The sequence below is a fragment of the Rhamphochromis sp. 'chilingali' genome (assembly GCF_963969265.1).
Source record: "Rhamphochromis sp. 'chilingali' genome assembly, chromosome: 12".
Taxonomy (NCBI): Eukaryota; Metazoa; Chordata; class Actinopteri; order Cichliformes; family Cichlidae; genus Rhamphochromis; species Rhamphochromis sp. 'chilingali'.
The window spans coordinates 5,949,894-5,974,012 of record NC_137939.1 but is presented as its reverse complement, the minus strand read 5'-3'; the positions used below and the strand labels follow the sequence as shown (position 1 = coordinate 5,974,012).

General features: G+C 41.8%; 1 protein-coding gene across 5 annotated transcripts in view; it reads left to right on the top strand.

Annotated features, from left to right (window-relative positions):
* The window catches only part of LOC308407571 (band 4.1-like protein 1), a 48,266-nt gene extending 25,077 nt beyond the window's left edge, over positions 1-23,189 (top strand). Inside the window, exons 4-24 of one of the 5 annotated variants that reach the window (XM_080899323.1) lie at positions 5,333-5,437; positions 6,368-6,410; positions 6,561-6,636; positions 6,903-7,121; positions 7,231-7,318; positions 7,414-7,566; positions 8,683-8,780; positions 11,501-11,676; positions 11,935-12,161; positions 12,785-12,823; positions 13,915-13,944; positions 14,369-14,524; positions 14,896-15,963; positions 17,139-17,189; positions 17,594-18,001; positions 18,892-19,113; positions 19,202-19,261; positions 19,443-19,532; positions 19,648-19,728; positions 20,414-20,530; positions 20,639-23,189. In XM_080899323.1, coding sequence (XP_080755449.1) covers positions 5,333-5,437; positions 6,368-6,410; positions 6,561-6,636; positions 6,903-7,121; positions 7,231-7,318; positions 7,414-7,566; positions 8,683-8,780; positions 11,501-11,676; positions 11,935-12,161; positions 12,785-12,823; positions 13,915-13,944; positions 14,369-14,524; positions 14,896-15,963; positions 17,139-17,189; positions 17,594-18,001; positions 18,892-19,113; positions 19,202-19,261; positions 19,443-19,532; positions 19,648-19,728; positions 20,414-20,530; positions 20,639-20,644 — 3,513 coding nt within the window. In that variant the 3' untranslated portion in view covers positions 20,645-23,189. The remainder of the gene's footprint in view (positions 1-5,332; positions 5,438-6,367; positions 6,411-6,560; positions 6,637-6,902; positions 7,122-7,230; positions 7,319-7,413; positions 7,567-8,682; positions 8,781-11,500; positions 11,677-11,934; positions 12,162-12,784; positions 12,824-13,914; positions 13,945-14,368; positions 14,525-14,895; positions 15,964-17,138; positions 17,190-17,593; positions 18,002-18,891; positions 19,114-19,201; positions 19,262-19,442; positions 19,533-19,647; positions 19,729-20,413; positions 20,531-20,638) is intronic. The other 4 variants (XM_080899324.1, XM_080899326.1, XM_080899325.1 and 1 more) reach the window with 4 other exon arrangements.
* Positions 23,190-24,119: the final 930 nt, after the last annotated feature.

Below are 24,119 nucleotides of genomic sequence, written 5' to 3'. Positions count from 1 at the left end.
GAGGTCCTAAAGATGTTGGAGTCTGATTTTGTTGAGAAAGCACCAGAAGACACAAAGGTCTCTCAAGAAGATCTCAAATTTCTAACAAAGATGAAGACCGGCATTAGGCTCAAGGAGGATGGTCATTTTGAAATGCCACTCCCATTCAAGAGTTAAAGGCTGAACCTGCCGAACAACAAGGCATGTGCTATTCATCGCCTCAAATGTTTAGAAAAAAGGCTCAAGAGTAACAAGCAGTACTACATGGACTATAAGAAATTCATGGATGAGATCCTAGCCCATGGAGATCCTGAAAAAGTCCCAGAGCAAGATATTGACAAGACACCAGTTTGGTACATCCCACACCATGGTGTGTATCATCCACAAAAACCCGGAATGATTCGTGTTGTCTTTGATGCCTCTGCCAGGTTCCAAGGCACTTCACTAAATGACCATCTCCTGACTGGTCCAGAGCTAACAAACACCTTGCTCGGAGTCTTGTGTCGCTTCCGAAGCGGCCCAGTGGCTTTCATGTGTGACATCGAACGCATGTTCCACCAATTTCATGTGCATGCTTGCGACCAAGATTACCTACGGTTCTTGTGGTGGGAGAACGGTGACCTTGAAACTCCATTCACTGTCTACAGGATGAAGGTACACCTATTTGGAGCAGCATCTTCTCCAGGTTGCGCCAACTATGGCCTCAAGCATCTTGCAGCTGAAGGGGAAGGAAGTTTTGATGAAGAAACCATCAAGCTCATCAAAACCAACTTCTATGTTGATGACGGACTAGCAAGTGTTGACACTGAAGATCAGGCAATACAGCTGGTTAATGAAGCACGCAAACTCTGCAGCATGGGCAAACTTTGGTTGCACAAGTTCATCTCAAACAGCACCCAAGTTCTAGCTTCGCTTCCGAAGGAAGAATGCGCTGCAGCTCCCAAAGATCTAGATGTGGCACTCTGTGAAGTACATATGGAAAGAGCACTTGGTGTACAATGGTGTGTGGCATCAGATCAATTTCAGTTCAGAGTAGTTGTTAAGGAAAAACCACTCACCAGAAGAGGAGTATTGGCCACAGTCGCCTCTGTGTTCGATCCACTTGGGTTTGTGTCACCTTTCATTCTGCTGGGAAAGCAGATCTTGCAACAAATGTGTCGAGATAAACTCAGCTTAGATGATAACTTACCTGACAGACTTCGACCTCAGTGGGAGTCTTGGTTGCGTGACCTGGGAAACCTTGCAGACATAAAGGTTCACAGATGCTACATTCCTTCGAACTTCAAGGCACAGCACTACAAACTTCATCATTTTTCTGATGCAAATGCATCTGGATATGGAATGTGCACTTACCTCAGAGCAGTAAGCACAACTGGTGAAGTCCACTGCTCATTGGTGATGGGAAGCTCAAGAGTTCCACCAACCAAAGTCACAACTATACCTCGGCTTGAGTTGTCGGCGGCCGTTGTTGCTGTGCGCACTGGTGACATGCTGAAAAAGGAATTGGAAATGGAAATTTCAGAAGAAAGGTATTGGACTGACTCGAAGGTGGTACTCGGATACCTCAGCAATGAAGCCAGAAGATTTCATGTGTTTGTTGCAAACCGTGAAATTAAGGTGGGAGAGTTATCAACCAGTGACCTGGAGGTTAAGAAGGTTCAAGTCCACAAGATACAAGTGGAGGAACAAAGGTCCTTGTTAGATCGCCTACACAAGTTTTCCAACTGGTTGAGAATGATTAAGGCAATTGCTAGACTCAAGCGGTATGTGAAAGGAGCAAAGGATCACAAGAATAGATCACACGACATCAGTAGCCTACAAGAGAGAAAGGAAGCAGAGTTAACAATCATAGAGATGGTTCAAGAAACAGCCTTTGCTCAGCAAATAAAAACCTTGCAACACCATGATGTGATGCAGATGAAAGACAAGGTTAACAAGTTAAACAAGTTATGTCAATTTCTTGATGACCAAGGCATTCTTCGGGTAGGCGGACGCTTAACACATGCAGCTTTGCACCCCAATGTCAAGCATCCTGCGATCCTGCCAAGAGGCAGTCACGTGTCGGCATTACTGGTCAAACATTATCACAAGAAGACATACCATCAAGGACGAGGGATCACCATGAATGAACTTTGAGCTAAAAGATTCTGGATTCTTGGATGCAGCAAGATTGTGTCATCTTACATCTATAAATGTGTAAAATGCAGAAGGTTCAGAAGGCGCACAGAGCAGCAGAAGATGGCAGACCTCCCAGAGGATCGGATGGAGACCACACCACCATTCACCTACTGTGGGATGGACTGCTTTGGTCCTTTTTATGTCAAAGAAGGCCGCAAGGAGATAAAGCGTTATGGTTTGCTAATCACTTGCATGTGCTCCAGAGCAGTGCATCTTGAAATGCTTGACGATCTCTCTACAGATTCCCTCATCAACTCCTTACGTGCATTCATAGCCATCAGAGGTACAGTTCACCAGATAAGATGCGATCCAGGCACGAATTTTGTCGGCACTAGAAATGAGTTTATTGGAGCATTTAAGGAAATAGATCAAGCCAAGCTAGGGAAACTGGACTGCGAGTTTCTCATGAACACCCCAGCATCTAGTCACATGGGTGGTGTCTGGGAAAGACAAATTCGCCCCATAAGAAGTGTTCTCATGTCCATTCTGGAACAATCAGCCAAACAACTCGACAGCTCCTCTTTGAGGACATTCCTGTATGAAGTCATGGCAGTGATTAATAGCAGACCATTGACTACTGACCAACTATGTGATCCATCAAACCCAGAACCTTTAACGCCGAATCACATACTAACCATAAAGTCCACAATCATCTCTCCACCTCCAGGAAGGTTTGTGAAAGAAGATCTTTATCTCCATAAGAGATGGTGTCGTGTTCAATTACTTGCCAACACTTTCTGGACAAGGTGGAAAAAGGAGTATTTGTTAAATCTTCAAGGCAGACAGAAGTGGACCAAAGAGCACAGAAATGCTAAGATCAATGATGGTGTCCTCCTGAAGGATGAGATAACTCCACGCAACCAGTAGAAGTTGGCAAGGATCAATGAAGTGTATCCTGGAAAGGATGGAAAAGTGAGGAAGGTGAAATTGCTGCTGAGTGATCCAACCCTGGATAGAGCAGGAAAACGTACCTCCAAACCTGTGCACCTGGAAAGACCCATTCAGAAAACAGTCATTCTGATGGAAGCGGAAGAAGATTCTCCACCGCACTCTGCTTAAAGGATAATTCATGATAGTTCATTCAAAAGCCGTTCGTTAGTTCATAGGCAATACTTTATTCTTTAAAATCACAAGTGATTGGTGGGAGTGTGACGGTCTTTTGCATTTGATGTTTGTTAAGCTGTATGTCTGGATTTTGTTCTTTTGCACCCTCTGGTGGTGAACTGTGTAGGGTACAGTTTTGCTGTTTGGGTCTCCTCCTAGACACTTTTTCTTTTGCTAGCGCACATGGTGTCTGCATGCTGCAGTTCACAGTTAGCTCCACACATGGAGAAAATATCGTTCAAAGAGTAGAAATAATTGAGAAAGAAAATGGAGGATAAGGCAATAAGGCCATAAAGGACTATTTAGCACCTCCTAGGTTTGTGTGTTTTAAATGTTTTATTTTCTGTAATTAAGGACTTTTGATTGATTGGCACTAAGTAAAAGAGCACATTTTAATGTGATGTTTTGTTTATTGTTTGTCCGTGAGCAGTTCTTACGGGTTGCCAAGACCAGAATAAACTACATCGTGTGTACGTCAATCCTTGGTGCTACAATCAGCATTATTCTTTCTGCTTCAGCCATGGCAGCCTCAGTGCAGCAAGATCTAAATTATTATTTATTTGACTGGCAGAGAGGCAGATTAGCTTCCAATGGTTAATTCATTCCCCTTCTTAATTTTTTTAAAAGTTGGCCTGATGGCACTGCCAGTTTTTTTCACAAGAGCCGAGCTAAGGTTCGTGGTGGCCTTGTAGTAACCAGAGATAGAGAACGTGTGAGGGCACCCGCGCTATTACTTCTGTTTCCATGGTAACAGCTGCTTGGTTGCTTTAGGAGCCAGGTTTCCCTAGGAGATGAAGCTGGTGTGTGTTTGTGCATTCGTTAGTGTGTGTATGTGTGCACATGTCCGTGCATGTGTGTGAAAAAGGCGTTTTTGCCAAGGCCGTCTGTGCAACCCGCAGAGGCCCTGATTTCAGCCCCGAAGGGCTGGATAGAAAATAGGTGTGGTCTGGTGTAACGCCACTGATGTGAAACGCTCTTCCTTCCCTTATAAAGGCATAAAGACTATACAGGAGCTCCTCCCACTCAGCAGAGGGGAGGACAGGCAGGGAGCGTCTCTCAGACCACAGTTGGGGTGGATTTTATGTCACTGATAATTCAGACTCCTTATCATTATCATCATCATCGTTTATTTATATAGCACTTTAAAAACACACAAGGCTGACCAAAGTGACTCCTTAGTGTAATGAAACAAGGACAAAGATGTTGCATTAAATGATATCTACTTTTAACAGATTCTCAAGTGCTTATCTTTTTTAGAATCACAAATGTCTCATTACAGTTTTACAGATTGTACATTTTGCTTACACTTTCTGAATCGTAGTTTAGATATTGATTGGAGAACAAGTTGGGCTGTGCAGTAAAGGATTCCTGATGCAATCATATCAGTAACATGTGCAAATGATATGGGATCCAAAGTAACATTTATGTGTTTTACTCTGGCCTGTAGTGCCATTTATCTGTCTATATTGTTTGCGTGTGGGTGCACCAGTTTTGGAGCTTTTGGCTGCAGAGTAACCAGGTCATGATTTCTGGAAAGAAATACTGATACTTAGTTTTTGTGACTTTTTTGGCTCCTTAAGCACCACAAGTTCTGTTATATTCAAGAGATGGCTGACATGTCTGCTCCCCAAATTGCTCACATTGGGCAACTCACAACACACTCGCAAAACATATATCTAATTTTGTCCTCCAGTTCAGCTGTCTCTTCAAACTCTAACCAGCAGATGCCACCTTAGTCTTCCACATCTTTAAAAAAAACAGTGTTTTTACACTTTTGTGTGTTTGTTTGTTTGTTTTTACACACACACACGTGTAAATGTGTGTGTGAATGGGTGCATGACTGGTTGTGTAAAGCGCTTTGGGGTCTTTAGGGGCTAGTAAGGCGCTATACAAATACAGGCCATTTACCATTTATCCTCTTCCTTTTGTCTTTTGCAGTATTTGCTGCTCATACAACTTGGGCCTGCACCTTTATGCTGTCCCACTTACTATGTGTTCTCGTGTGTGTGTGTGTGTGTGTGTGTGTGTGTGTGTGTGTGTGTGTGTGTGTGTGTGTGTGCGCGCGCAACAGAAATTTGCCAAGGGCCAGACTCTGTTGGACATGGTGTGTGGCCATCTGAACCTGCTGGAGAGGGACTACTTTGGCTTGACTTTCCAGGACACAGACAACACCAAGGTCAGACACACAAACACACACCCACCCACACAGATATGCATAGATGGGCACAGCAGGACATCTTACTTGTGCGTTTATTTATTCACTTTTACAGTTTTACATGTGTAACTGAAACTCTGTAATGATTGCCAGATGCAGCTGCAGTTAAATGAAATGCAGACTTCATACACACACACATGCACGTGTACACTGGGTGTTTATTACACACTTTATTTCCTAAAGTTTGAGCTGGTGATTTTTGATAGAAAGACTAACTTTAAATAGAAACCCCCCCATTTCTGGTTTCTCCACAGTCTTCTGCTATTGTCAAGCTATTATACTGAGCTTTAATGTCATTTAATTACATTTTCATTACCACAGTGACCGTTAATTTGGGGGTTTAATTTGGGCTTTTTTGTGGATAGTTTTCAAGTGTTTTTTTTGTGGTTGCTTTTTATGGAGTATTTACTGTTTTATTTGGGTTTTTGTCACTGACTTCAGAAGAAATGTCAGCCAGTCCTTTAGTCCATTTAACTCCTGCTTCAATGGTTTTTCCAGGTGTTATAAAGCAGTGAACCTCTGGCTGCCCTTTTAACTTTGCTTAGCCACTTACAGCCTGAAAGTGGCACACATGGCCTTTAATATTTTAGAATGTGATTAGATAGTATGGCCTTTGAAAAATAGTGCAGAGGGTCTGCAGTCCACCATGAAAGCTCTAGTGGCATTAAGCAGACAGAACTGAATTCAACTGGCATTTATCAGCCTTAATATTAATGCTTTCTGTGTTTATAGAAGCCTTCATCGAGTTTCATGAATACAGTTGAATCCAACAAGGGAACAGAGTTATAAAAGGGAGAGCAATCAGCGAGGTCCAGTTCTTTAAAGGGCTCTTAAACATGAATATGGAGATGGAATTTCTCAAAGGGGATTGTCTCTTTCTTTCTTTATCAGAATTGGCTGGATCCCTCTAAAGAGATTAAGAAGCAAATCCGGAGTAAGTGCAGCAGATGCACGCATACTGTACACACATGCACACATATGCACACACATGCACACGCACACACAGTCGAACAAGTCCGCGCAAAAAACAGCAGAGGCACAGAAATCCTTCACTAAACAACCTTTGCTGGGGCTTCGTCCACAGTTGGTCCCTGGAATTTCGGGTTTGCTGTCAAGTTCTACCCTCCAGACCCATCTGTGCTCATTGAAGACATTACCAGGTAGGTCTGACTGCTTCTGTTAAGCTTGCTTGTCAAATCAACCATCAACTATATCAACCACTGCACTCAAAAAATAGTGTTCTGGTCATTGTTAACTTCTCTTGAACCTTTGACCTAAATTGTTTAATAGGACTATAGTAGCCTGCTATCAAAGAATTGAGGCTGAGACTCATTACAGTACTCGATTCCTTCAGATGTTCCAGTTAGGCTGACACTTAGATCTTGAAGAGAAGTATTACCAGCATCTCTGCCTCTGTTTTTTTTAGGTACTATTTGTGCCTGCAGCTGAGGGATGACATCCTGTCTGGTCGTCTCCCATGCTCATTTGTCACGCACGCCCTTCTGGGCTCCTACACAGTCCAGGCGGAACTGGGAGACTATGAGCCCGAGGAACATGGTCCAGACTACGTCAGCGATTTCCACTTTGCCCCCAACCAGACGCGCGAGCTTGAGGAGAGAGTGATGGAACTACACCATAACTACAGGTCATAGAAAATATGACTTCATTAGTAAACTCAATGCTCTTGTTTGCGATCTGAGGAATTAATATGAATAATAAGAAGTGAAGGATCGGTTGTGGCATTTGCACTGTAGGGGAATGAGTCCAGCAGAAGCAGAGATGAACTTTCTAGAAAATGCCAAGAAGCTCTCGATGTATGGAGTTGACCTGCACCACGCTAAGGTACAGGGATGCTCTCTTTATTGTTTCTCAGTCTTTTTTTATCTGTCAGTACCTCTTCTTCTGGCTCTTTGATACTCTGTGAATTTGTTTAATAGGATTCAGAGGGAATCGACATAATGCTCGGTGTCAGTGCCAACGGTCTGCTCATCTACCGTGACCGCCTCAGGATCAATCGGTTCGCCTGGCCAAAAATCCTGAAAATCTCCTATAAGAGAAGCAACTTTTACATCAAGATCCGCCCTGGAGAGGTTAATAAAAAACGTTTTGTTATCTGTTCTTTAGTATTTTGCTTGGAAGAGCTGGAGTTCACAAGTACTGCATGCACAACCCCACCAGAGCAGCTCCTTGTCACTTTGCCAGAACTGAGGCGAGTGAAATAAAGAGTCGTTTGGTAAAGAGCTAGCTTCACATTTCTATTTCATGGTTTCACAGTTGTTAAAATTATATCACCGCCTCTCTTGACTCGTCCAAAGCAGCGCAAATAGTCATTTCATGGTTTGATAAAAGTGTTACTTCTGAGATGTATCTTGCTGCACACCATGTGACAACTGCAGAGAGTATTTTATCAGGCATTATTTATAGACTTTAGAGATGCCGTTCTTAAAGATTTGGCTGATAGGTCATGTTTTTATTCTTGTCCTTCTCTCTTTCTCGACTTTCGAGTGTGATTAGCCAGTCGGGAGGATTTGCATTTTCATAAAGGATTTTACTTACAAGTGTAGCAGTCACGTTATGCTCGCTCTGGTTTTTCAACTCCCTAAAGTTATTATGATTTCCCTTCATTCTTTGGCCTTGAGGGTATCTGCAGTGCTTTATATCCACAGTTAAACTGACTTTGACATCTTCATAGTGAATACCAAGTCCATTCTGTGCATACACTTTGTTCTGCAGATGTATCCTCTTAAGTCAGCTGTCACTTTAAATTTGCCTGGAGGGTCATCATTGTGGTTTAAAACCACTTTTATTCTTATCTGTCCCCATAGTGTTTTTGTGTGGAACTAAAGTGCTTCCTTTTGTGAATGGACTCCTCCCAATGTTTAAGGACCTGTTATATTGCTAATAACCTATTGATCTGAAAGCATTTTCCTCCCTGTTCACACAACTGAATGTCTGATGGACTGAGTGCATGAACAACTAATTTATAGGTTGGTTAGAGATGGAAAATCTACCCGTCATGGTAGCAGGAGACACAAGGCGAGTAAACAGAAAACACTGATTTTTCCATTGCTGCAGAGTAAACACATTTCACCCTGCCGCCCTCCCTCCATCTTCCACTTCACTTGCTTCCCTCACTCTCTTTTTCTTCTTCACCTCCCCGCCGCCTCCTCCTTTCACCACCTCCACTCATGTCCCTCATCACTCAGTATGAACAGTTTGAGAGCACCATAGGCTTCAAGCTGCCCAACCATCGGGCCTCGAAGCGATTGTGGAAGGTCTGCATTGAGCACCACACCTTCTTCAGGTAGGCCTTAATGCTCACAGATACAAACAGCACGTTTTCTGCACTGTGCTCACTCTGACCTGCATGAACCTTGGCACAGTAGACCTAGAGTATCCCTAAAGTGTTGATTTTCTAACTATTGATTGTAACAGTTTTCTTAAAGAGTCTGTAGATGAGTGATAAAAAAAATGCTCTCAAAAGAGTTTGGAAAATTTCTTTGATGGTTTGGAGGTAGGAAGAAGAAAACAAGTCTTGCAGCAAATACATCAAAATGAATCATAGGAAAGTAATTTGATATAGGTCATACAGTGTGAACACGGACCTTATTTGTAGGATTTGTACTGAAAAATTGGATATTTTTAAGGGTTTACACTGATTTTTTTAAAACTTTGTTAGTTCCTAGAGTCAGCAAATATATGATAGAAGAGAGAGCTTTCTTGTCTGCATGGTACAGTTGTGGTCATAATTTTAAATGCACTCATGATGGGCATTAATTTCATGGTAATTTTGACCTTTTAATGAACTGTTCTTTTTTCAAGAACAGCATATATCTTAAATGAATAAAATGAAATAAAAAAAAACAACCAAGTATTTGGTTCCCAGGTTTACATTTATTTTAGATTTTCTCTAATCCAGATAGGATTAAAAGTATACATGCAGGCTCAAATATATAGATAATTGGTTAAATGTCTCTTAGCAAGCAGCACCTAAACCAGATGCTTTTGGTAGCCATCAACATCTTCTTGTACAACTCTGGCGGAATACTGAGCACTGTTCATGGCAGAACTGGTAGAGTTCATTTACACTGGTTGGTGTCCAGGCACACACACACACACACACACACACACACACACACACACACACACACACACACACACACACACACACACACACACACACACACACACACACACACACACACACACAGAGCGAGAGTAGTAAACAACTTTATAATATGGTTGTGGTCAGTGCATTGGAAAGGGGATTCCAGAGGTTTAATGTTAGCCTACTTTATCAGTTCCAAAACTAGTTTGGGATCATTTTCTTGTTTTTTTCCAAGTTTTGATCATCTAGCTGTTGAGATTAAGTTGAAAACTTTGGAGGTAATCCTCCTTCTTCATTTTTGACATTCACTTTGTACCACATACCATTACCACTGGTGGCAAAACAGCCCCAGAGCATGATGCTACTGCCACCATGCTTAACAGCTGGTGCAGTGTTCTCAGATTTGCAAGCCTCACCTTTACTCCTCCAAAGATATGTCTTGTCATTTTGGCCAGATAGTTCAATCCTTGTCTGACCATAAAAAGAAGGCATTTGTCCATGTGGGCAGCTGCAAATTTCTGTTGAGTTTTTGTTGTCAATTTAGGAGCTGGAGCGTCTCTCTTTGTCACCACCCTCTCAGTCCATAGAGATGAAAAACTGTGGACAGTGATGGTGGCGTTACAGTGGTATCCAGTTCATGGCAAGCTTGAGCTTTGGTAGTTTCTGAACATCCTAACCAATTTCCTCTCATCTGAGGGTGGCAGTTTGGGTCTTCTTCCAGATCTTGCATGCAAAGTGGGGGACACATCTCAATAACTTGTACGCACGTGCAAGTGTCTAAATGGAAGATCCTGAAATCTGCAATTGTTTAGAAATGGTCCATCATGCTTCTGGAATGGCCTTCATAAAGACCTTACCTCAATCCTATTGATGATTTGTGCACTATGCTTAAAGGCCATGTCTGTGTCAGGAAACCAACCAATTTACGTGAATTCTATCAACTGTGCCAAGGTCAGATATCCAGCCTGGATTATGTCAGAAACTTGTTGATGGCTACCAAAATCATCTGGTTGAGGTACAACTTGCTGAGAAACATTTAATCAAATATTTGTGTGGATTTATGTATACTTTTGAGCCTGTTTGGATTAGATAAAATCCAAAGCAATTTCAGACTTGTGCACCTAATTCTAGGTTTTTAAAATCTGAACTATAAAATAATTGCTGGAAAATTCTATTTTTTTTTTTTACTTTCTGATTTAAAAAAATATGTATCAATTTGCATTGAGTTTCTGCATTAATTTGCATTGATTTTTTCTACAACCAGTATTTTCTTTTACAATCTATTGCTTAAATTTAGTCTGCAATTTCAGGTTTTTCAGGAAAAAAAAAAAGACTGATGACGTAGAGGTCTCAGAAATTCATTAAGATTCATGTAACATTGTAACTCATAATACACTTAGTGTTAAAGGGTTAAAGATGTATCCAGTGCAATCATTCCATCCTAGAAACAGAACACTTTAAAGAAATCACTAGAAAGTCCAAAATTACCACAACAAAAATGCCCATGATAAGTATAGGTAAACTCATCAGACAGGATATGATTAGCTTAGATGAAGAGAAACTGTTATGAGAGTCAAAAGTTATGATTTAAAGACTTTAGACATGCTGTTAATGAAACACAGGTGGGCTTTGATGAAATCATGAAAACTCATGAAAACATACGAATGTTGGGAAAACGGGAAACACAACGAGGTCAGACTGGATGTCAGTCAGACAAACTGATAAAAGACTGAGAGAAGGGCAGGACTAAATAAAGCACAGAGTGCTAATTGGGTAGCAAGACACAGGTGGAGGCAGGAGATTCTTTAGTTAATTCCAGTAAATTTCCAGAGAAATCAATAAATAATGGTTCTGCAAAGCCCTATCGAATATGTGCCACATATATTCATTTTTAAGTGAACTGAACCTTCCTGCAGGTTGGTTTCCCCAGAGCCACCTCCCAAGGGCTTCCTGGTGATTGGCTCCAAGTTCCGCTACAGCGGGCGGACCCAAGCCCAGACCAGACAGGCTAGCGCTCTGATTGACAGGCCCGCTCCACAGTTCGATCGTTCTGTTAGCAAGAGGTACCTGCTGCCTCGAAGCATTGACGGAGGTAAGAACCCAGACTCTTTCACTGTCGGTATGGACATTTGCCGTGAGGCAGTTTGTTCTCTCCACAGAGTAAAAATATTTCAGCAAGAATGTTTGTTGATTTTGTGTTGCAGCCCTCAAAGTGAAAGGGGCCAGACGTTCCTTGTCAAAAACAAGAATTAACATTAGATTTAGATATCATTTTATGCGCAGCGCATTCAAAAGCTTAACCTAAAAACTCCTGGTGTTTTATGGTTACCCTCCACTTGCTTTCAACCAGCCTCGGCTCTTGGTGACAGTATGGACCAGCTGTCCCAACGAAGCTCCAGTGAGCGCACACAGTTCATGTCTAGAGAAGATCTGGACCAAGAGGGCAGCCTAGACCTGGACCACGATCAATATCATTATCAAGACCAAGATCAGGACCACTACACAGATCAGGAAGACGATCAGAAGCCGACACTGGGTGCCAATATCTCACCACCGACCAAGACTTTGGAGCTGAAGGTACCAGATGAGAGGACAGACTTGAAATGCACAGAAATCCGACTTCATTCATGCTCTGATTTTCATAGTTCAAAGCTGTACAAACAAATTACATGTCATTGTTAAGAAGAAGAGAGTTTCTATTTAGCCACAACCGATCAATCAGCAGTGCAAATGAAATCAACACATCTGTTAAATAGGATGCTGTAAATGTAAAAGCTACATCGCAGTTTTGAGGACACTGCAGAGAAATAAACAAAAAGCAATTAATCTGATTCATTGGGAAAGGTAAACAGCACACTGTGCATCACAACTGAAAAATATCTCACATTAACTCATCTTCTCTTTCCTCGTTCCTTTTTTATTTAAGAATGTAATCACCTTTCCTATTTTTCTCTCCTTGGCTTAATTAACCTGATTCCCGCTCTTCCGGTTATGAGACTTCTCAGTATGCACCTTCTTTTCTCATCATTTTTCTTAAATCATCTCCTCAAATCTAACTCGACCTCTTTGTAGTACATAAAACGTCTCTAACCGAGCACCCTGCCTTTAACCAGTAACATTCTCTTTGTATCACCGTAAACTTAACAATCTTAGCTAACCTCTTCTTACATTTCTGTCCTGTGCCTTGTGCTTTCCTTCAGGGTGAGGAAGCAGGCTCGCCTGTAGACTCAAAGCCAGAGGTATTTTGGTATTGGACTTTGGTGTCTGTATACGTGCTTTTTTTTGGTCGTTCAAGGTCATGTGCTCGTGCACTGTGTTTGTTAAGCACGACCTGTCTTATGCCTGTGTTGTTTGTCTGTAAAAGAAATGTTATTTCTTTTGATTTCATGGTTTCCAGGATTTCGCTAGGTATAATCCGTGGAAAATGCATGAATTGATTTTCAAGAAAAGACGAGAAATATTATATATAGATTTAATCAAGCTTTTTGTTTTATTTCGTATTTTCCTGCTGGAAATAGTTGTTTCACTGGAAAGAATGATTCAACTGTAATAAGCATTTTGATGCTAAAAAGAGTAAGACGTCTATTGAAGAACTGACTTATTTTTCTCGACTTGCAGCACAGTTTCACCAGCATGCCTCTGCAACAGTGTCCCCGTATGACATTAGAGGGATTGTTTGTCACCAGCAGGATAAACAGATGGCCTTTAGGCACTGTAGACGATTCAGTGAATCGGTGTTTCCCCACTTTGCAAATCTACCGATCCACCAATTAAACTGCCCCAAAATCTACATCTTTGTTTAATTTAGAAATATATTTATTTAAAAACCATCTTTCTCTATGCTCTTATTTGTTTTGTAAAAGTCCTGTGCAGGTAGTTGTGGTGCTGTTTTCTTGACTACTGCAGGAAATATTGGCATCACATTAGTGGCTTAATGGACTCTTTGTTTGTGGTTTTGTAATGCCTTCCCATCAAATCTTTGGATCAAGAAGTATGGGAATAATCCTCCTCCAAACCCTTAAGTTCAGTCAATAAATGTCTTCATTAATTACCAGTTGGCTGAGACTGAAATGGATTGTCCCTCTCTTCTTGGCAGAACATTAAGTGGCTTAACAATCACAGTCCAAAGCCTCAGTGGTGTCAACTGTTTCTGTTTGTCAGTCTGGCTGCCTGCCTTTTTTGACTCACCTGCAGCATTTTACCTCTTTGTCTCTGCACGCATCTGCTCTCTTTCCCCACCTCCACCACCCCAAACTCCTAACCCTTCTGCTTTGCTCGAAAAAAAACCTTTCACTTCATGTCGCTTGCCCCACCTCATCTGTCGGACAAGGAACTGGTCACCCTTCGGCCTAAACAGGAGGTACAGCTTGTCATCTCTTTTTGGCATGAGACGTGTGTGACTCTCATCAGGTGTTCAGTGTTTGTTTGTTTTGTTTTTTGTATTCATAACTGTACCACTCGCAGTTTGAAAACAGGAGTCAGCAGTGGAGCTCCTGAAAACAGATATATTTTCCTACAGAGCACATAATCTTTTATGCGCTTTGTACATTTTCTGGTCATATCTAAAGCCTTTATTGGCCATCCACGTGGTACAGTTTTTACTTCATAAAGAAAACAATCCGTCATGCTACCTACCTGATCAGACAGAGCTTGGTTACGATTGTTCATTTTCCAGTTAAATCCAAATCGACTTCATTGTGCTGTGAACCAGAAATAGACTTAGAAGCTTTCTATTTATGCTGTCTTTTTTTTTTCTTCTGTTTTTCCTTTCACTGTGTGAGTAGCAGTTCTTGGACAAACCAGAAGACGTTATACAAAAGCACCAGGCCAGCATCAACGAGCTGAAGAGGGCTTTGAGGCAGCCTAACAGCAAAATGGCCCAGAGAGAGAAACGCATCTCTTCAGCTACTCCTCCTGGAGGGACTCCGGAGCGGAAACCAGTAAGAATGACATTCTGTTTCCAAGTTATGGCACATACTATCATTGTTGAAATATATATATTACCATTTTCTAAACAGGTTGTATTGGTCCTAGGCCAACATATATATATCTTCACAGAGTATGCCAAAATTTGGATTCCATTAAACCAATTCACAGAAAAAAAAACCTAAAAATGCTTTAAAATTTACACAGTGATACCCCCCAGTTGTTTTTCTTTGGGATTTTTTTTTTTTTGTGTGTGTGTGTGTGTGTGTGTGTTTTTTTTTTTTTACAATTCTTCTTTACAATAGCAATGTGGGGTAACAGTAATGAATGGAAGAGCCGTTTATCTAGTTAGGCTAATGAAACTGTCTACTCTATGTTAACATAGGCGACCACTGACGCCAAATTGATTGACAAGCAGGATGCTTATGAAGGAACACTGGACTCTTACTCTTACGTGGAAAAGAGTAAGACCTCTTCAGAGGGTAGAGACACATTTGCAGTGACATCTTGGACTGAAGCGAATATGAACAATTGCCAGACACGCCCAGACTCTGGAAGAAGTCGACATGGAACATCTCCAAAGCGGGAAACTGAGTTTATTGCAGCAGGACTAAGAGATATGAACCCCATGGCTGGTACAGTAGCAGCTAATGGGCATCATGAATCTGTTCAAATTCGGAGAGCCATTCAGGAAAATGGATATGAGTCTCCACCTGAGAAACAGGCAAGAGAACTGAAGAAGGATTTAAGACATGGCCACTTTGAGCATCGAGAGAGGCCCAAGAACTTTGAAACTCCAGTGGCTTGGGATTCTGTCCCAAAGGGCAGTGCTTCAAGACACAGTGAGGCTTGGAAAATAAAAGACCCAAGCCCTGTGGGAGAAAAGGATTGCAACAAAACGGGGAACTCACACACAGAAGTAACAAAAATAGTTCCTCTCAAGCCGCAGAGATCAAAGAAGTCTATAAATAAAGAGAACAAAGATTTAAACCCTCAAACGCACAGCCAGCCTGACAGAGGCGTCTTTGGTGCTGCCGGGGATGTACAGATGACAAAATCTTCCTGTGAGTCAGGAAGGAGACTGGATGATAATGCTGTACCACTGTCTGCCACAGATGTTGTCAAGGAAAACACAATGGACACCAAATACCAGGGTGAATCTACAGCGTTGTATCAGCAGCAAAGTCAAACACATCAGCAGATTAGGAATGAGTTTTTCGGACAACAGGAGCTCAGGGACTGCAGGGACTCTGCAGGCCAGTGGACGAGAGGAGGCGTTGCATTTGAAGAAAATTCTCAAATCACCTCAGAGTTTAGCGCCAAATTTCCAGCAGCTCCCCCACGCACTCTCCCCCTGAAAACACAGTGGTCCCGAGACAGACTGAGCAACATGGACAACAGCCACATCCACCACAGGACGCCCAACCAAGAAACAGCCAAGAGGAAGCAAGCGGTAAACCATCTGCCCCCCTTCCCCCCCCAACCTGTTTGTCAGTCATCGGAAAGTAAAGCATTGCATGAGCTTCAGGCGATGTGGTGCAAATTGTTTTTGCCATCTAAAAACAAACCTTCCAAAAAAAATAAAAAATCACACACACGCATAAACTTCAGAATTCATGTGGCTGTGTATGAGAAAGCAAAAGTTCACGTTCCTTCGCATCGCCTCATTGACCGACTCAGTTCACGTCCATGGCCTAGGGGGCATTTTGCTTTCCCTTCTTCCCCTCCGCAAATCTTGACATCTGCTTGGCCATTTCAGAACGCTGTGGGCCTTTAAGCAAACTTCCCATTGCTTAAGCTTCAGGCGTCCCTTCTATCCCACCTTAACTTGTCACGTTAATACCTGGTCTCTCCTTCCAACACTCAGAGCGAGGGTGACTGCTGTTGCAAGGAGCGCAAGACCTTTTTCCACCATTTTTTTCTTTGAAACCTCTTTTTCTACATAATTTGAATCCTTTGTGTAAATGGCTGAGGAGGCCATTTGAACCAAATGTTCTACCTTGGCACCTCTGCAGCAAAGCAGAAAAATGAAAAAGACGATTAGATGTAATCACTGGCTGCAGAGCTGCCAAACCTCTTCAGGGTTCAGGCTTTCATATGCCGCATTTAAAAATATGAATACCTTTTCCCTGAAAGGGAATTTTGAAAAATCAAACCTTTCAGTGCATGGCATTACCATTGCACTTGCAGTCATTTTTAATGATGTCAGCCTGTGAAATATACCCAGTTTGCATGCTTTTGACTGCAGCTTAAAGGCTTTGGAGTTTGGGGGATCTCTCACATTGTGTGTTTATCGTGCAGGTTTAGGAAAAGCCCCAAAGTTTATGAATGACTTAGACATGTTTGCTTACAGATAAGAACTCAACAGTGCTAAAGCGACATGCTTAATAGCGGTGAAGGAAGAACACTGCAAACTCGGGCTCTCCAGATATCAATTCTTTCATCATGTGCAAAAAGCAGAACTCGACGTCAAAGCAGTTTCAAAGAAAACTTTTTCTAACTTTTATTTTTGGATATGCTTACACACATTAGCTATAGGGAGACGGTATAACTTCTGGCTGCATTTCGGTGAATTCACGCATGCTTTCATATCGTTGTTTGCTCTTTGTTTGTTTGCCTTTTCCATAGGAGACACCTCCCACCCCTGCTATCCATGAGGAGCCTCTCAGTGAAGCTTCAGTGAGTCATCCCTCGGCTCCTCTCATATTTATTATGTAGTCACACCTTGGGAAAAGAGTAAATAAACTACAATTAGATATTTGACAGATTTTATTCAAGCTGCTCTTTGAGGCGTGTTTGTTTTTGTATCCAAAGCGTGGAGATAAACGCACAAAAGCACAGCCCATAAATTCATATTTAATCAAACGGGGAAACTGAATATTTTAAAGTGCCAGCTCGACATCATGCCTAAATCTGATATCTAATATTTTGTGCCGCTGTTAAATGTTCAATAAGCATGTTTCCATGTTTAATTGTGATCAGAGATCAGAGTAGAGAAGCTAATGTATGTACTTTACATGCTGTACATTGTCTAAAAGTGCAGGAGATAAACCACATCGAATTATCATCTGTCTCCTCTATAGAGGGAACCATGGGAGAGGCGCCTGGGCTCCGTATCAGAGGATGATCAGGACCACGAGATCCTGTACTTGAAGGAAACCCACCTGGGCATTGAACGAAAATGTTCCAGCATCACAGTCAGCTCTACATCCAGCCTGGAAGCTGAAGTAGATTTCACCGTCCTCACGGACCTGTACACAGGCATGGAAGAGTTCTCCAGGGGTATGTCGGAGCTGGGAGAGAGGGATCTGTCACCTGATGGGGGTCTGCGCTTTGGCATCGACATGCTCCAGCAGCAACAGCAGCAACCCTCTGAGCCACCTCCTCCCTTAGTATCGGCTCCTCTGTCCAGAAGAACCAGCAGCAGTCCTCCAGCCAAACAAATCCAGGCTGAAGAAGTCCGACCAGAAGTCAAACGGTCCGATGTCCAGGTAGATCAAAGTTTTCAGATCAGCTGTGTAGAACCACTGAGAAGTGTCTACTTCTTTGGTTTGTTTTGTTTTCACACTGCGCTATTTTTAGGCACCTGAAAATATGCATCTTGGCTCCTTTTTAAATTCAGATGCCAGTGCAGGAAAGAATGGGTGTTAATTTGATCTGAAAGCAAGTAGCATGAAATCATTACTCTACAGTTTTATCTCTCTGCATGTTTGTAACCGGGCACTTGAGAAATAAATAAAGCCAAGCGTGAATGCAATGGAAATAACAGGAAGAAAAGAGCTGAATTCCTCTCCTCCCCAGCACTTTTCCCATAACACCAACCACATCCACGCTCTGCGTCTTTCCCAAGTTTCCCAACAAAGTGTGATGACAAGGTAGTTGTGGGTGAATTCATGCAAGTTTATTCACAAGGCTGTGGTTTGCCTGTGCCAGTGGGTGGTCAGAGGGAATGTAACAAAACAGAAAATTATGGGTTCATGATTTGAGTTGTAAAAAAGCTGGGCGGCTAAAAGTATTCAAGCTTCTGACACCTCTAATGCACTAAAATCCACAAATGAGCAGATGAAGTGACTGTCATGAAATATGCAGGAAAGGGATGTGCTTTTAGTTTGAAGTTTTAAAGAAGGTAAACGAAAGAAAACCCACTTTGTTCTTTTCCTCGTTTTTTATGTTTAACTTTTTACTAAAGTAAGATATCTCTTAAGCTTCCAAACTTCAGACTCTCAGGTTGTCTTTTGCTTTCTGTTCTGATTAAATTATGTTCCTTTTCGCAAACAGGGGGCTTTCAAGCCTTTTAAAAACCTCCGTTTCTGCACAGAGTCTCAGAACAACACTACGAACTATACACACTCTTAATAATATAAACATTCCTTCTCTTAAGCCTGTAGTTCCCAAAAAACCAAAGAGATCAGTCCCCGTGTCTTCATCAGTGGACCGAGATCAGTCACACAGAGAAGGCAGTCGTGTCTCTGCCGCCGCACCACTGAGCAGGGAGGGCAGCGATATCAGGCCCACGCCAACAGTCAGAAAGACGGACATCAGGACGGAGACTCAACCCAATGGGTCAGAGGTCACAACGACCATCGTGGAGTTCACGGATCAGGTTAACTTCATATTTCACTGCTAAAAATGTACAGAAAGGTAGACCTGTAAAATATCTGGACATAATCCAATCAATCTGTCTGTTTCAGGATCACGGCATCACTGGACTAAGTGAAGTTTCTTACTCTACAAGACAGAGCGTTTCTCCTGTGAGTACAGACAGGGGGACCTCTCCAATTTTAACTCAATCTGCAGCACACTCCTTCTTGTTCTCCAGGGTTCAAACCTACTTACAAAGCCCAAAGACACGAATTCAGGAACACACATCTGACTGAATGTCATAAAATATGGTTCATGTGTCTTTGTAATATTTGCCTCATGCCTCCTCAGGTGCACAAAGGCAGTCTTGGCAGAGAGACATCAGGCTCTCCCATCCTCGTCTCTGAAAATGTTACCTCAGCTACCACTCATGTTACAAAGGTAGAGAAGCTCAAGTAAAACTCACAAAGTGCACATTTAATTTATAATTTAGTGCCGCTCATCTCCTTTAAATGTTAAGGCTGTTAAAAGAAAAGCTGTTGTCTGTATGCTGCAGACAGTGAAAGGAGGATACTCAGAGACCAGGATCGAGAAGAGGATCATAATCACAGGAGACGATGATGTAGACCAGGAACAGGTGAGCAGAAATTGACAAATGAGCTTTGTTACCTTGGCACCCCAGTACGGTTCAGTCTTTATATTAAAGTGGTGTGATTAGCTCGCCTGAGAACAGTGCAAGAGACTAATCAATTTGTACATGACTGAAGCAGAGGAGTAGCTAACTTCCTGGCTACGTTTTCATAGTGTATGCATCCCTCATTGTTCATCAGCTATAAAAGCTTTTTGGTTAAAGACGGGCCCTTCTGAGTTGCTAGACAGTTTTTAAGTGTGTTTTGTGATTTTATTACAGCAAATCAACTTTTTAGCTGATTTTTATATAAGAACTCACAAAGCCTAAGGCTAAAATGTTAGATTCTTTAAGTGGGCAAATACATTTACTGACTAGATAAAATATAAAATGAGCATTTGGGTATCTAAAGACCAATTTTTAAAATGAATTGTAATTCCAGCTCCCTTTGCGAGCACAAATCAGTATTCAAAGGAGCTTGCAAAGAAAAGCGTCTGGACTGTCCTTACGCTTTTCTTTGCAAGCTCCTTTGACTACGATGACCTGGATTACTGAGAACCTTCACAGACACAAATTGGTATCTGAACCTGTGTTCTGCTTTTGTGAGATACAGAAAAGTTCCATAAGGTACTTGGGTGGAGGGGTTTAAGCAATTCATTTCATTCAGGACACACACTTCACTCTTTCCTTTCAGGCTCTGGCTATTGCCATACAGGAGGCCAAGCAGCAGCATCCAGACATGCAGGTGACTAAGGCAGTTGTTGTCAGGGAAACAGAATCATCCACTGAGGACCGACACGGTGCATCAGAGGTACAGCTGGCATCTTGACGCCATGCAACAATGGATGAGATTTTTACATCCTCTAAACTCTTTTGAGGTTAAGGGATTTAACATCCACGTCTCCTTTCTTTGCTGCAGTCCTGATTTCCTGAGACGAGAGTGCCCCCCTTTGGACAAGAAGCGTCAGTGCCCGACTTGAAATTGCCGCCCACCATCCCAGTCGATTAAGGACTACTGCCTGAGGCGCTCTGCCAGAGCCTCTTATACAAGTTCACACACAAACCTGAAACAGGACTCTTCAAACGATTTAATTTGTATTTGAACGTTTCATTATAGAAATCGTCATCATGTTCAACAGAGTGACTTTTTTTTGCAGTCAGGCTTCACAAGTAAGAGAAAAAGAAAAAAAAAAACATTTATTAATTTTACATGCCACAAGAATTCCAAACATGTGGAAAAATTTCAGACATAATTCAAGTAAATTCCCTGCAAAAAATCTCAGGGTCTATATGTTCAAATCACTCGCTTTGGTATTTCTAAACAAAAACAGAGAACACAGGGAATTCATTGGGAAAGGGTTTTATTTAGATATGAGTGGCTTATACTCTCATCATGTAATTCCTGCTGTGTGCTAAAAAAAAAAAAAAATGTGTTCACATTGTGTCACTGAGTAATAGAATCTAGTACATGTAGCTCCAGTACTGTTAAAGCATCCAGTCAATCGCAGGGTTTAGTGAAAACTGTTTAGTTTTCATAGCTAGTCAAATAAACAAATATCATCCCATCGCACTGAATGATGAAAATGCACTGATTAGAGACGACTGCGGTCCTCTGGAGGCGTTTATTCGAGTGTTAGCTATCTAGTAATATTTGACTTCCTTTAAACATATCTCACCTCGACGTGTGGGTGGTAAGTATGCATATCTGCATTTATGTCTTGACATTAGGAGCTGTTGATACACAGTGTACCTGTTGTATTTATTCAAACAGTGGCAATGTAGTTTCTGAGCATGCTGATGTTTCAGAATGAGCCCAGTCTCTCTCCTCTCCCAGCCTTTAGATACGCGCTCAGAACTCACCTGGATTTAAATCCTCATTGGCCGTTGTGTGTGTAGTAAGTAAGTAAGTACATAGAGTAGGCTTACATTCCTTGTTCAAGTCACAGAACGGGCTCCTGCATCAGTAAAAGTAGTGTCTGAGATAACTTTTGCATGATGATGATTTCTTTTGGATGAATGGACTGTAAATGACTTCAGTGGATATTAACTCATCATAAGGAGCGATGATTCTGTCAACGACGGGAACACCCTGAGAAATTACAAAGCTGCAGAGACTGAATTGTTAATAATCTAAAATCTTGAAGAGAAATGATGCGTGTTGGCGAGGGTGGAAAAAAAGTGGGAAATGTCAAGTACACAGTACACTCAGTTATGACAGCACACTCGATTATTCTGTTGCAGCCCTCTTACATTCTCATCTCTTCTCAAACCGCTGGTGATGTTCATCTGGTCCTAACCTAGCCGTTTTCTACTTATTTGCCAGTGAATGAACATAATGTGGCCCACATAATGTGAGCTTACGTTCTGCAACCAAGCTGAAATGGCATTATGCATCAGAGCTCTGCCGACGCTCTTTCGTGTAAAGTACCATGTTAGAAATAAGATACACAGTAGGAGACGCATCTTTGGACTTTTAGTTGTGTGTGATTTGGTACATGGATGTTAGAAGGATGCTGTAGAGATGTAACGTGCCAACTGAGGTAGCAGTCAAACTGTACAAACCCTGGTTTTGTATGAAATAACTTTATATGAGCAACTTTTAATTACAAAGTGTCAGAAGGTCAAATGCACACATTTTTTGGTATGACATGGTTTCCCTTTAAGTATACTGTCTTTAGCGTTAAAAACAATATATAACTTCTGTATCTTTTTCAGAACTCATATTTTATATATAGACCAATACATGCAGCAGAAAATTCAAACAATTGATAAAAGAAATGTCAAAAGCTGCCACTCAAGGTTTATGAGGAAATTAACAGGCTTTCAGACACTAAACTATACCGTCTATGTTCACGTGTCTAGTGTAACTCCTTTTGTGTTCCTTATTTTGGTTCCAAAGTGATGCTTAGTCATGGATGTGGGTGTCAAACTGAAAGGTGGAAAAAAGAATAATGCAACCACGCATACCTTGTACTGTATATTTGGTGCTGTTTAGTGGATCGTGAAGATGTATAGTAGTTAATGGAAATGGGCTTGATGTACACTAGGGGGCACCTGTTACCTAAAAGAAGCCAGCTTAGCTGCAACATCAAGCATACCCAGCTGAAGTCCTTCTCACCATCCTTCACTGGATCGACCAGCATGGTCTGACTTACCTCTCTCTGTCCAGAAAAGGCCCACTCACGGACATGTGACAATGACCAGACTGTAATAACCAGACTGTGAATAATCGCAGACCCTCGACTGTGGCTGAGACACCTGGTGCCAAAGTCTGATTGAATGACCTCTGGCAGACCCTTAAACCTAACCTTGTCCTTCTGTACAGAGTTCTCCTTCTTCTCCTCCTCCTCCTCCTCTGCAGCTTCATCTCTTCTGCTCTGCTGCTTTCCACTGCTTAGTGCTGTATCCTTGCTGTACATTGTACTTGCATTCATTTGAAAATGAATAAAGACAAGAGAAAAAAAACAAGGAGAACAAGATAAATGACAATCCCTCTGTTTGATCTGTGTCTCTAATACTATACTAGTGCTGTAAATGATTAGAAAGACACGGTTCAGGCATGCGTTTCTTTTTCAGGCAGTGAATATTGCATATTTACCTTTTTTGCATTTAAGTAGTTTCTAAGTTTTAGTGAGGAGTTTAATGAGGAGACACAATTCAAATTTTAGTTTCTGCAAAAAACACCTGTATTTGGAAATCTGGGAAAGTTATCCATAAAACAGTTTCAGGAACATGCTTACACACACACACACACACACACACACACACACACTAACATAAAATATATTCTCTTTGTTTTTTACTCACCCAACACACATACATATACCTTGCTTATACCAGGTTGGATCCCCTTTTGCCTTCAGACCTTCACATCCATGTTGACATGATAAAATGGTATAGATCTCTCGGCTGCACATTCATAATGTGAATCTCCTATTTCACATCCTGAAGGTGCTCTATTTATTTGGGAATCGGTGTTACGGCCCTAGCAGGGCCTCCTCCTGAAGGTGCCTGTGTGGGCGTGTCCCACTACCTCTTCTGCCTGAGGTGTCACCTTTCCCTTTTGTGCAGCTGACTCTCGTCAGTAGTTAAGGAGATTTAAGCCCAGGGAAAGGTGAGCTCTGGGCCAGAGTGCCAGAGTGCGGTTACAGCTAGTGAGCTGAGTGTTTGTGGTGTTTGCAGCTAGTGAGCTGTGTGTGTGTTTTTGGTGGTTTTCAGCTAGTGAGCTCCTCTTTTTGTCTTACTTTGTGCTTTATTGACCAACGCCTGAGAGTTGTTTGTTTCTTAAATGGTGATAGCGGCTTGTCCGTCTCTTTTAGTTAGTATTAATAGAAACTTTAATAAAGCACTTTAATTTAACCCTTTTGCCTCCTTGACTCCTTTTTCTGACCCGGTCACTT